The 13,733-nt window shown below is 43.1% G+C and overlaps 1 protein-coding gene across 2 annotated transcripts; it reads left to right on the top strand.

The window, feature by feature from the left end:
* The first annotated feature begins 1,442 nt into the window (after positions 1–1,442).
* LOC136107775 (gap junction beta-6 protein) lies at positions 1,443–12,810 on the top strand. Of its 2 annotated transcripts, XM_065849080.2 has the most exons (3): positions 1,443–1,645; positions 2,117–2,191; positions 10,984–12,810. In XM_065849080.2, the coding sequence occupies exon 3, from the start codon at positions 11,006–11,008 to the stop codon at positions 11,795–11,797; it is 792 nt and encodes a 263-aa protein (XP_065705152.1). In that variant the 5' UTR covers positions 1,443–1,645; positions 2,117–2,191; positions 10,984–11,005; the 3' UTR covers positions 11,798–12,810. The 2 variants fall into 2 exon arrangements, with proteins under 2 accessions (XP_065705152.1, XP_071660180.1); XM_071804079.1 differs by lacking the exons at positions 1,443–1,645; positions 2,117–2,191 and adding an exon at positions 7,721–7,829.
* Positions 12,811–13,733: the final 923 nt, after the last annotated feature.

Genomic DNA, 13,733 nt, shown 5'->3' with positions numbered 1-13,733 from the left:
AAGCTGGAAAGTGAGTGAAGAGGAAACAACACTTGTTTCAGGTGTCTGTTCTGAAGCTTTTCTTACATTGGGAGATGGGCTTCCCTTTCACAAACTGCAGACCAACCAAGTCCATAGCCACCTCCCTTCCTCATACACACTGTACACATGAACCTTGAACATCATCTGAGCACACGACTTCACCCGAAGTAAGCAAACACAGGAAGACTCAGGCCTCAGGTATTTATGGCTTGTCTGCCTCAGTGTAGCATCACATATCCTGGGCCTTGTCCTGCAGTTGCCACAGTGACCTGACTCCAGTTGCAGCAAGTGCTGGGTCCCCCATGTAAAGCTACTGAATGGTCTGAGAGATGAGCTGGCTCTGCTTGACCAGCAGGTTCGACTAGAGGCCTTCTGAGATCCCTTCCAACATGAATTTTCCTACGGTCCTCACATGCAGGTTCCATGGATCCGACTGCAAGTTTAAGAAGGGGTGATGGAGGGAAGATGAGCACCACAGAGGCAGGGGCTAATGTTTAAACCCCAACTGACGGCAGTCTCTTTCAAGTGTAAGATTGAGTTGCTCATGCTAGAAATTTCTACTTCTTTTTGCTGAGCGTGAGATCAATTAAACCATTGACTTTTGCAAAAGATTTTCCCTGGTATTATTTTTTTTTCTAGAAGGTGGAAATAAGGGCAGAAGAATTTAGCTGGAAATCATTTATGTTTGAGCCATTATACTCTAAACAATCGTGAACACACACATTTTTCACCCAAAGCCCAAGTAAATGTACTGTTGTTGTTGTGCTGTACATTTTTATGTTTTCTTTGGAAATTTAGTTAAGAGAGTTAGAAACCATTTATTTAGTTTGATGTGCGTGCGTGCAAGACGGAGAATTCCATTTCGGGCAGGGATTTTTGAACCCAAAGTAAATTGTTTCCTCAGCAACTCTATTCCTTAGAAACAAAAAAACTTTCCAAAATAGGTCTTTGCGCTGACAAATATCTGCAGCTCTGTGAAAGCCTGCGGGTTTGCAGGGCACTGCCCTAGCATTTCAATCGCACTTGAAGATTAACCTCAAAAAGCCAGAAACTACTAGCACTTCCTTCTGTCTTCGGCCAGTGATTCCTCAACAATTTTCAGGAGAAAAAGACGTGATTGGGGGTTTGTTTTTTTTAATCTCCCAAAGACCTTTTGAATACCTGGAATTGTCAAGACGGGAATACGACCCTCTTATCTTAAACAGATATTCATTTCCTCTGAAAAAAACCCACATATTTGCAGCTATCCTCCCTTCTCTCGCGCTCTCCCCCTGCAGCTTCCACTGTGGGGGGTGGGAGGAGTGTCCGCCCGCCGCCCCAGCAGGGACAGCAGCCGCAGGTCACAGCGGTGGGATGAGCGCCCGGCTCCGCCCCAGGTTCACCGCCTCCTCACCAGGCGGCCCGAGGAGCCCGGCGCGGGCGGAGGCGGGCGAGGGGCGGGTTAAAAGCGGCGGCAGGTGAACGGGGAGGGACCTTAAAGCGCTGGGGCGGCGAAGCTGGGACCGGCCGCTCCTCAAAGGCATCGCCGGAGCCGTATTGAGCCCCGCCAGCCCGCCCGCGGTGCCTGGCCCTGGGAGCTCCTGGCAGGGCTGAGCTGAGGTCTCCCCGCGGCACTGCGGAGCAGGTGAGGGACGCGGCGGGACGGTGGGAGCTGGTGGGGGAAGCCGTTCCTATGCGTTCTCCGTGTGGTGCGGAGCGGGCCTGGTGGCGGTGGAAGGGGTGGGGGACTCAGCCCGTCCCGTTGCCCCCCTGCGGTCGCCGCCGCCGCACTTGTTGCGCCCCAGTGTGGGGCCGGGGCTCCGGGCGGTGAAGCCGGGCGCTCTGGCGGCGCTGCCCGCCGTGGCTGGGAGCGGGGCCGCCCGGGGAGATGGGCCGGGGCCGGCGGACGGGACCGTGTGCGCTGCCCCCTTGTGTCCCAGGGGATTCACCCGTGAGCTCTCGGTTTTTCTTCCTGAGCTTAAGCATGAAGGGGAACCCTTGAACCCCGCGATCAGTTTTAAAAGGGAACACCCCTGTTTCTCTTACCTATGCAGTTAACTTGTAGCAACCTCTTTTTTTTTTTTTTTTTTTTTTTTAATTCACCACCTTCCGGCAGCTCTTTATAGGCACGTTATGTGAAGTACCCGACCAGCTAAAACACCGAGCAAAATCAAGGCCTCCGCAATTACAGGTAATTTGCGACACGCCTATAACTGTGAAGAGAGCAGCAGGAAGGTAAACAGCTTGCATCAGTAAAACTGACAGGTCCTGTGAGCGTCTGATCGCACACTGGAAACATTCCTCACATTTACGGGGAGAATAGGAAATGCGAGGTGTGAGTCAGGAATAAATGTATTTTTGAGTGTCGGGGCTGGATAAGATTGCACAAGGAATTGAGTACTCCGGCCCTGGAATGAAACACAAGGTACGAGCTGGAGTAAGGGCAGGAGGGTTTGCTGAGCTCCTGCGGTAGCTGTTATTTGATTGTTCTGTGGTCTGCTGGCCATGGCTGGTTTTGCTGTCATTGGGCCTTCCTAGATCGTCTGTTACTTCTTCAATCTCTTGAGTTGAAGATTTTTTTTTTTTCCCCCAATAGAACAATTAATTTCTCTATATTGTGCTCTGTTAGTTTTCACTGTGTAGCATGGAAATAAGAGAACAGGCAAAGGGTTGAAAGAAGTGGCTTTTTGTCTTAAGAACCTTTTAAGCCAGTTAAGAATGCTTAAGAACGCTTTAAACCCAGTTTTTCTGACTTTGATCACTAAAGACATTTTATTGGCTGTGGCCTGTGTGAAATTATATGAGGGTCTGGGCCCAGATTCTATTTGGGATTACTGCCATGTATGCGTGTGCACTGAGTTGAGAGTATGTATATTTTTATCCTTGATTTTGTTAAAGAAGTTAGATGTGGTTTCTAGTATCTCTTGTTTTCTGCTGTTCAGCCTGGAAACTCTGCTTATGATACTTGCCTTGAGGAGCCCTAGAGGAAAGGCAGCAGGCAGAAGGATGTCCATGTGATTCTATTAGATTTAACTTAGAGGACAAGGCAATGGAGGGACAAGCCTCAGTCTGGAAGAAGGAGACACCTCCATGTGTCAACTAGGCATTCAATGTAATTTTCCAGGTGGGATTTCCAACATGTCTGCAGAGCCATGAGGCTTTGCATGTGTTGGGGGTTTCTGGGAGATTTCTCTGCCCCGAACTTTCAGTCTCATAATTGGTAGGAGGACTACATATCACAGAGCTTAAAAATGGAACAGTAAAAAGCCATGAATTAAAATATTCCTCTAGAGGAATTAATTTTGGCGTGACAGGGCTAGTTTTCTCAACTTGCTGAGGCTTGTGCCTCTGACTGTGTTGCTGGTTTGCATCCCCTGAAGCATAACCCAGGGTAGATTACTTGAGTGGCCTCGTTTATTTTGTGTGAAAAGTAATTGCACGGTGAAAAAGGTGTAGCAGACTATCTTGGTCGCTGGAAAAATAGCAACAGTTTGAGATACACATACAAGTTCTTAATAACAGTCATTGGATAAACTCAGGTGGTACCTATGAGTAAAGAGGGTGCTTTAAAAGTCGGTTCTTTGTGTTATTCATGTTAACAGTTCCAATGAAATCAGTGGTCTCAAGCTGCATGAAACAGGAGCATGGGATGCATCTTTGTTGTCTCTTTTGATGTTTTTTCCTTGTTCTGTTCCTCACTGGTTTCAGTTGTTGTTTAATGATGACTGAGTTATCTGAAAGGAGAACTGTGACTCTTGCCTGGCTAAACACCAGTTTGTAAGAAAAAGCCTGATTTGATGATATGTGAGGAGAGATAAAGTGCTTTCAAAACAGAAGGAATGTGGAAAAAGAGAAATACATCCCCTCTTGGCTGATAGAAGAAAGTTGGAAACTAATTCTATTCTTTATCTTGTACAAATGTTTCTTCCTGTGATAGTGTTTTTTTAAAGAGAAAAAAGTTGCTGTTGTCTTTACTTTTGCGAGAAATGATAACAAAAAACACACTCAAGGAAAAGCTGCACTGCTGTGTGAAATCTTCCTGTTTCTAAATTTAATTAGAATTTCCAAAAGGGTGCAAGTTCTGTCTGCGTGTGAAAGAGTGACTTGCCAGTTTTATAGGAAATGTTACAATTAAGTGGGAGGGGGCAGATTGGAAGAGGGGATGTAGACATTTGCCTAGGTCTGGGGGAAGGAAATAAGAAATAATGGGGTAAAACAAAAAACACAAATAAAAACAACCCCAAAATATAAACATGTCGTAACTAGGAAGTTGCTGTTTTAATGACTGGGAGCAGGGCACAGTGTGTATAAAACTTTCTTTAAAAATATGAGAAATGGGACACTTGCATCAGTGAAGTCTTCAGGAATGTGGCTTTCTTTCAAACTGAGAAATTTAAAGCACGTATTGAATGAAAGGCTTACAGGGGAGAATGGCTGAGAGGGGCCAGATTCTCACAGGACTTGTGCTGCCTTGTCAGGCCTTCAAGTGTGACTGGCACTTCTGATTTCCCATTTTCCACAAGTGGAGTGAATTTTGTGCAGGGGTGTTTGGGATGGTGGTAATAATCCGTTTACTGTTGTAGCCTAGTAAAATGGCTATGTATATTTCCAAATGTGCTCAGAAAATGACTTAACTCATGTAGGGGCATGAATATGGGACAGTCACAGGCGGTCACCATGGGTAGAACTGAACCTTTAATGCTGTTGATAGTTAACTAGCATACTTTTTTTTTTACAATTAACTACATGCATATTGGATTCTAAGGTGTTGTGTTAAAGGCTATCTCTGAGTTTCACACTAGGTTTAATTAGGGCAAAGAATGCCTCCTGTTTTCATAAACTTGAGTAGAAGAAAAGTACAATGCTTGCAGTGTTCAGACCTGCAACTGTCAGAGGTTTCCTGTTCCTGATTAGTCTTTGCCTGTTCTTGTGTCAAATCAGATATACTGTAAATCCTCTGTCGTGCCTCTTCTGTCATCTGGCTTCCCCTGATCTGGAGATAGGTGTTCAGGAGCTACTAGAGAGAATTGCACAGGCTTCTGTGATTGTGAGACTGCTCTTTTGATCTTTGAAATATCTACTTTCCTAAAAGGTTGAATAAAGTGTTCAGCTATATGTTCCTCGAAGTTTGCAATATACTGCTCTAAAATTAGAATGACTGGAAGCTGCCTGTAATAGTGAAATTAAAGGATTTTGCTTGCTAATGTCTGACTTCAAAGCTGTACCTTTTTAAATTTTGAGCTCTGCTTTAAAGCTATAGCAATGTAGGGAGCTGTCTTTTTCAGGTAGCAGGAATATCCTGGATGATTGAATTCAATCTCTGTACTTCCAACTTCAAACTGGTACTTACCAGTTTTGATCTACTGATAACCATGTATGAGTCTGTGAAGCCTGATTGTAGTGCAGCATTTGGGAACAGCCTTGTGAGATGGTGAGATTTGTTGCCCCCTGTTTAGTGTCTGGGAAACTGAGCCATGGGGCGGGCTGGCAAATTAGGTAGGAAGTCTGAGAGTCAGCAAGTAATTGCTGTAGCCTGTATGCCAGCCTTTCATGGTGAAATAAAAGGATGCCATCTTTGGAAGATGTTAATCTCTACTTATTATTAGCTTCCTTGATTGGTTTCTGGCAATGCTGCTGTTCTTGTGATACAGCACCAAAACTAACTTGGCAATAGGAATGTCAAAATCTACACATGAGGGATTAAGGGCTTGCTATTTTGCTTAGCAGTAAATTAGAGCTCAGGTTGACAGGGTGGTGGTATGCGGATTCAAAACTGCTGAAATCCAGATATGGATAGATATGGCATATACAGGTCTAAGACACCTTGGTGCTGGTTATCAGCCCCTATATGAGTTGATGCTCCCAGCATAGCTGTTTAGATCAAGACCTGAAGGGAAAGTTGTATCAGCAGCACCTTTGAATCCATGCTGGACCCCAACATTCAGCAATATTTATTGGGTGATAAAATAATGTGGGTAATGATCTTGGTCTGATGCAATTTGGATGTTATAAAGCTTTTGTATGGCAAAAATTTGGCATTAGAACTGCCAGTCTCAGAGGTCAGAATTATTTTTGTCCCCGCCTTGGGGGTGGGGAGGGACACTTGGGGACCAGTGCTGCTTTTTTTTTTTTTTTTCCTTAAAGATTATTTTGGTTAATAGATTCCCACAAAGGATAAAGTGACTTTTGTCTTGACAGACTGCTGATCTTGTGTCAGTATCTGGAGGTGCTACTGAAAGTGGTGGAATGTCACACTGGACTGGTAACTCTTGGTACACCCTACACTAGAATTCTGATAGGTCTGGGGGTGTTGTGAACACAGTCTACATTTCTGTGTAGTTTCAGAAGAAGTAATTTGGTATCCACTTTGTATCTGTGGGGTGAAGGGTATAATATTACTCTGCATTAATGTGTAAGTTAGCCTACTGTGGACCTCCTGTTTACTGGGACTCCTGGATGATCCTATAGTCTAATTGTAACACTTCCTAACAACTACATTTTTTGCTTGATAATATCCTATAACAGCAAGTGTGATGTTGTATATGTGAAAGGAATGTATCTTCTGTTGGTTTTTCCTTAACTGTATTCTAGTTGTGGTTTGCTGAAGTTGTGGATTTAACCATTGATTAATTATTTCCCAGTATAAATCTTAACAGAATAGAAAAAAGCATCTGTTAAAGAGCTGTACTCAAACACTGGAGCTCGATGCTAATTGTCCACAGTGTGGTGCATTGCAGGGTTTTTCACTGGGTGAAACTGCTTTGATTGTGGTTTAGTGTCGGCTTACAGGAGCCAGCTTCGAAGCAGAAGGCAGTCTGGCCAGGGCAGCACAGAGTTGAAAACAATGCTGCTTGGAAACTGAGAGCTACAGAAATGGAGAAGCTGTATTTCTTGCTGCTGTTCAGCCTGCTAGCGAAAAAACCTTGACACTTCTGTTCTTCCCACCTTTCTGCTTTACTTGTCCCACCCCCAAATTTACTTAAGCTTTCATGTTTTTGACTTATTCTTGTGCTGTGCTGTACTTCTGAGACCAGCAAAGCATGTAAGTCTCTGACTGTCTATGTACTGTTATTTCTGTAGGCATTAACCTGGATTTGCTCACATAGAAAATACTATCTGGGCTGGCTCTGAAAATAAGAGTTGATACCCCTTAAAGGAATTGGCTTTCCATCTTCCTTCTCCTTTGGTCAGCAAGGCAATTAAGACCTTTTGTACTAGCAAGTAAAATATTAAAAGCAAGTATCTGAAAGAAAGATACCCTATGATTGGGAGTCAATATACCAGGGTTTGAGTAAGTTAGGAGTAAATGGGCCATTGTGTAAGTACAGATAGCCCAAACTTGATACTTGGCTGGAGTGATCTGCACTGATGCCCGAGTACTGTGAAGGGCCATACTCAGTTAACTTGAATTCTCTTTGGGTTGCTGTGTCTGTTTATTGGATAGAGGTGGGCACTTCAGCAATCTCAGAATTGCTTTCATTAGATCCTCTAAATTGCATTGATGAGAACTGTTCAAAACCAGCTAGTAGGAAACACTGGGGCCAAAGTATTTGGATGGCATTTAGGCTGCTTGAATATGGCCCTACAATCTTAACTGTGTCACCCTTCAGGGAGAAGATGGAGACCTCACTGGTATCTGATCTGTGCCTGTTTCAATCTTTAGAGTTTCCAGAAGTCATATGAACTTTCCACCAGCATAAAAACAAGGCAGAGAGGGCATGAGGGTACAGCAAGAAGGTACAAAGGTTGGTGACTAGCTCAGCAAGCAGCAGGAAGAACAGGGGATTGTTGCAGGAGGAGCCGAAGAGATAGTTGGAGAATTTGGAAAGGTAGGTGGGAATGGTGAAGGGGGAGGGTTTGGGCAGATATGAAAGACAAAGGCTTTTTTGGGAAGGAAAGGAAATGTCATGAGGAGACTCAAGGTGAAAGGCTGCCTCTCCCAAGTGTCTTGGCTTTTTCTGCTCTGATACAGGTACAGCCATGCTTTTGTTAGAATTGAAGCACCATGTTTTAGCTTAGCAAGCTCAATATACTCTCAGAGAAGGTGGAGCAAGTCAGATGGAGAGTATACTTTCATGATATTGTCCTCAGCAATAAAGCTTTGCCAGCTTATTTTCCCCACTGACTGCTCATCCTTACCCACGCTTTGCAGTTTGCAGCCTGTTTATTTAAAGATGTGTTTTTCAAGTGCTTTGTGGGTCTGTGCTGTAAGGATAGATAAGGTTAAAAACAAAACGCTCATACTAGTACTGGGAATAACTTTTGAACAAGCTACCTGGTTTATAATGCACCCCCACAAAGTTGCAGGAGATGGAGAACTGCAAGGTGACCTCAGGAACAAATGGTGGGTGAGCATCTTGAGCTAACTTTGCCACTGAAGACAAGCTGCCCTTTACCTATACCCTGAAGCACTCATATTTTGATTCGCCTTCTTCACGGGGAGTTGGGAAGGAGTAATTGCATGTGGAAGCAAATCCTAGTGGAGTTGTGGTAACAGGCAGCAGTACCAGTGTATAGTGAGAGGTAATATGTAAGAAATAGCACTTATGGGGATGAGGTACACAGGTGCCACTTCTCAACCTTTCAGACTGGAAGGAGTAGCTGACAGGCAGGGAGAGAAACAATGGCTGAGAGAGGAAATGCAAGGACTCTGGAATTAAAGCATGGGTGAATTATGTAATACTGCAGTTTACATGGTGACAGTCTTCCTCAGGTTTTGTATTCAGGTGTGCGTAAGTATTTCTAGTCATAAAACTTAGCTGTAAAATGACATTACAACTATTGTAATTGCAATATGCGTGTAATAGTAACAGAGAATGCTAGTAAAAAAACCTAATGAAGTTGTAACTGTTCCTCTGTTTAACATGCAAGGATCTCCAAAGCAAATCCTGAAAGAAGGGCTGGTCTGATGAAAAATCAGATGGTAAAAAAAGGGGTGGAAACAAAGATTTAAAAATTTGGCTGGTATGTTTTGGAAGTATTTCTGGTATTGAGGGTCTTTCCTGTGCCCTCAAAGTTGTTAACCTACCAAGACTTTCTCTATATTTGTATGCTAATGAAAAATAAGCATTCTTCTTAGAAAGTAACCTAGCAGGATAGGAAGGTAATGCTGCTCCCAGGACTGTTTTCAGACAGATACAGAGGTAATAGTCCACATATATTTTCCGTTCTGAAGGAGACTCAGGAAGAGTTCCCTCCAATCTGAAGAAAATCTTGGGTCCTCCCTTGGTTTTTGCCTGCTGAAGTACAACCCCAGACTCAACCAGCATGGTCTGATGGAAATGTAGTTTAGGGAACCAGTGAAAGGAGATTACACTTACATTCCAGTAAGTCAAAGAAAAACAACAACAACAAAAATCACACACACAACCCACAACCAAACAAAAAACCCCCCTTGCATTCATACAATGTGTCCTCGTTTTCCCTGAGCTGTTGTGTGCTTTTGACTGATGCTCTGTATTATTGCATGTGACTTGCTGATTGTATGTAATTCTACTGTAAAGCGGAATAGTTGTTGACATTACTCAGAATGGGAGTGTGGTGCAGAAGGCAACTGCGTGGAAATGTCTTGGTTTTCTTCATCATGCAATGTGACCCAGCTCAGAGTTAGGAAAATCTTAATTCTGGCATGTAGTGGGTATGATGGCCTTTGCCCCAGTGACCGGTCTTCTCTGAAAACCTTGAAAATGTGATTTTGCATGTTGGTGCCCTGTGCTGTAAATGCCAAAGAAAGATGGTCTCTGAAATGCAAGTGAATAAAGTTGAGGAATTTCAGAGGAAAGAGGTCTGTGAGCGCTTTTAAAGCGCCCTGGCTCATAGGCATGAGAAATGCTGGTTCCCTGAATTCAGAGTAGCTTGCAAACTGTCTTTCTGTAAATCTGCTTGAAGTGGAAGGCTGAGGGGAGATGGACTGAAATGCCCCAATGCTGTCTCTGAAGGGCAGCTGTTTGCAGAATCTGAGCGAACACAGACAATTGTGTTCCTTGTGAAGTATGTGGGAGACAAAGGTGAAATCCTTTAGTTAGGATTAAAGTCGTTGTACTTTGAAACTTACCTTCTGGAAATGATACACTTTTGTTGAAAAGTCTCTGAACTACTTCTGGCCTGTCTGCACTCTTCAAGTATCAGCTTCAGCACTCCCAGCCTCTGAAATGTCTCCGGTATTCTGGGAGTAATGCAGTCTGTATTACAGTGGGGAGAAAAAAAATCACCTAACAGGCATTGACAATGAAGGAGTCTTTGTCTAGTTACTCTAGGCTCTTTTTGTAGTTACTGGAGAGCAATGCCATTTTGGGATGAATCTTTAAGCAGTGATTTTATACCTACAACTTGAGATGGATAATGACCAAGATGTCACCTTCATTGCCTCAAGCTATTGTGGAATTTGCTTCAACTAACAATATAGAGCCCTACAGTCACATTCTCTTAATTTGTGAATGCATGTTACCCATACCTGCTCATGGAAGGCGCAGAACATCAGCAACAGCTCCTCAAGGTCTGTCTTTGCTGGAATGTACTCATGAAAATGTTGTTGGGCCAACTTGGCTTAATTTATATAGGAGTTCTAGCTAACACTTTTTTTTAACATAGCATCCAGCTGACTTTTGGCTGATGTCATCTTCTATTTTGTTGCTGTTATCAAACTAGTAGAAGTTGTAGCTTCAATTTAAGGCTGTTTTCATAAATTTCCCCTGTCTGCTTTTCCTGCTTCATGTGGCTCATAGCCGTTTTCAGTTGGCAAATACACATAGAAGTTGAATGAGTGTGATAACCATGTGTGTAATCAACTAATGAAATATTACCTGCTGATATGCAATTAGATTATTATTTATGAGTGCTTATAGGTAAGCACCCCGTGTAAACAAAATTTTACCACAGCAAATGTATGTGCTGTGATTATATGATGCCTTTCTTTTATACCACGTGCTTGATGGTATTTGTTTCCTGTCTTGATTAATCTTAGTTTTGTTTGTCTTGTTTTAGGTCAGACAACTAAAACGAGAGAATGGATTGGGGAGCCCTGCAAACCATTTTAGGAGGTGTAAATAAACACTCCACCAGCATTGGGAAGATATGGCTCACTGTCCTATTCATCTTCCGTATCATGATCCTAGTCGTGGCTGCAGAGAGAGTCTGGGGGGATGAACAAGATGACTTTATCTGCAACACTCTGCAACCTGGTTGCAAGAATGTTTGCTATGATCACTTCTTCCCCATCTCCCACATCAGACTCTGGGCCCTGCAGCTCATCTTTGTTTCCACACCTGCGCTGCTGGTGGCCATGCACGTAGCTTACAGGAGGCATGAGAAGAAAAGGCAGTTCAGAAAGGGAGACCAGAAATGTGAATACAAGGACATCGAAGAGATCCGAAGACAGAGGTTTCGTATTGAGGGCTCCTTGTGGTGGACATACACCAGCAGCATCTTCTGCAGACTGGTCTTTGAAGCTGTCTTCATGTATGCATTTTATTTCATGTACGATGGGTTCAGAATGCCTCGCTTAATGAAGTGTGATGCTTGGCCGTGCCCCAACATAGTAGACTGCTTTGTTTCTCGACCTACTGAAAAGACGGTGTTTACTATTTTCATGATTGCTGTGTCCAGCATTTGCATTCTTTTAAATGTGGCTGAATTATGTTACTTACTGACAAAATTTTTCCTCAGACGGTCTAAAAAAGCTGGAAATGCAAAACATCACCCCAACCATGAAAATAAGGAAGAAACCAAACAAAATGAAATGAATGAGTTAATATCTGATAGCTGTCAGAACCCAGTTATAGGATTTTCAAGCAGCTAAGGTGGTGCCAATGCCTATGTTCACTCTTTTTGGAGTGGATGGTTTTTGTTTAAAGGCTGCAAATGAAATTTGTTACATGAAACAATTTAAGTTGGGTAAGACTTTGTTATGTAGTGTCAGGTGTTAATTACGCATGTCTGAGAAATTGAGGGCAGCCTGAACATGTGAAAATTACGTGAGGATTAAATAGGAAAGTATATATTTCTGTGAGTACCCTTACAAGCTGACTATGCCAGTGGGAAACCCACTAATACCTTCATGCTGACACACTCCTGAAAACTACATGCAACAGCAATAAGAACAAAATTCTTTCCAAGCTAGGTATTCTAGTATTACAAAATGTTTTGTAATAGTGATAATTTTTACTTGTGAACTGACAATTAAAATATTTTTCTAAACTCTTAAGATTCCATGTTACTTAAGGTGTTCTAGTACGCAACTGGCGACATTTTGTTTCTTAACCAGGCGTATGCAGGTGAGCCATATAACACCACATTCATAGGCAGGACACGACAGTAGATTGCATCTCTACAGCTTTGCAAGCACTGCTTGAGACTGGACAGGTAGCTCAAGATACTTGTGTGCACGCTGCTGGCTGTAGGGGAAGTTGTGTGGAAGCCCACCATGTGTCATGTGGGTAATTGAGGTAGCTTGGTCCTGAGTGCAGAGTCATGCCTAAAACCAGCATGGCAATATAGATACAGCCTAAGTAGACTTGTTTTAAACATCTAGCAGACCTGGTGTTCTTCCTGATCTTTCATTGCCTACTACCAGTTTTATGTCAACATACATAACTATATGTAAATGTTTATTTCTGTAATGTATTAGCTGTATTCCTTTATGCTCTATCACATCATGGAACTTTTTTGGCTTTGATTTTGTTTGCTTTTTTTTGTGATAAATTGATGGCGCTGTTATGAAACTAGGAGCTCTTTGGTTTGAAGGACATAGAAAAGTATCGCTGGAAAAGGAATGAGTCTTCTGAATAAAAGGCAAACACTTTTCTCAATGAAGTGAGAGTCTATATGTGAATGCTAATAAGATCTTAAGCAGGACAAGTGCTTAAGGAAAAACTGTTTTCTAGCAGGCACTTTAGATCTAAAGTGCATGTAGCCTACACGTGCACTTCATTCCTAGCCAGGACACTGAGGCCCTAATTTTGTTGTCTATACCCTAATGGAGGTACACATTAAACTCTTGAGTACACAGGCAGAGGGGTGTTCTGTTGAAAGCAGGGCAGCTTGAGGGCCAAAGGGGTGGGTGTACAAATCCCTAGCTCTAGTGTTGTGTGGGTCACTTCTCACCATGATAAAAGTGTTATGGACATGCTGACCTCAGCAGAGTTACATTTTTGTTGTTACACTAGTGCAAATGGATTAGCTTTGTTTTTCTATCACGGAGCTACTCTTTCAAGGGGTTTAACGTTGAGCATGTTATCCTTTGGAGCGGAGGTTACACTCAATGCAGTTTTCCTCCTGCTGTATCCTACTTTTTCTTACAGGTGCCAGCACAGTTTTGTGTGGGTCTATGTACAAGTGGGGGTTGGTTGGTTATTTTGTGTGTGACCAGTGGGACCTGAACAGGCTGCAGGCATAAGCAGCAGGAGAGAGAAAATACCCAGAGTCAGCTCTGTCCATGCATGAGGGCCTGAACTGAGCCCTGTCATTTATCTATTCTGCTGGCAAACTCCTGATCTTTCCTGCCTTTGCAGCACATTTTCTTTTTTCATTGCTATAGTGAAAAGAAGTTACTGCGAGTCTTCTGAATGTGTCTATCAGCAAGCTTGAGGAAAAAATATATGAAAAACTGTATGAGTGTACTTGCATTCTCTCTGCAGACTGAAAGTAACAAGCAGAAGTGGAAAGTGCTACAGAAGTTGAACATTGTAGGTGGTGTTCCTGGTGGCCTCATCGTGGCTCCCTCTCCAGGCTCCACA

This window comes from Patagioenas fasciata, chromosome 1 (assembly GCF_037038585.1).
Source record: "Patagioenas fasciata isolate bPatFas1 chromosome 1, bPatFas1.hap1, whole genome shotgun sequence".
Taxonomy (NCBI): domain Eukaryota; kingdom Metazoa; phylum Chordata; class Aves; order Columbiformes; family Columbidae; genus Patagioenas; species Patagioenas fasciata.
Note: the sequence above shows the minus strand (reverse complement) of the source record. Positions and strands in the feature narration are given on the sequence as shown.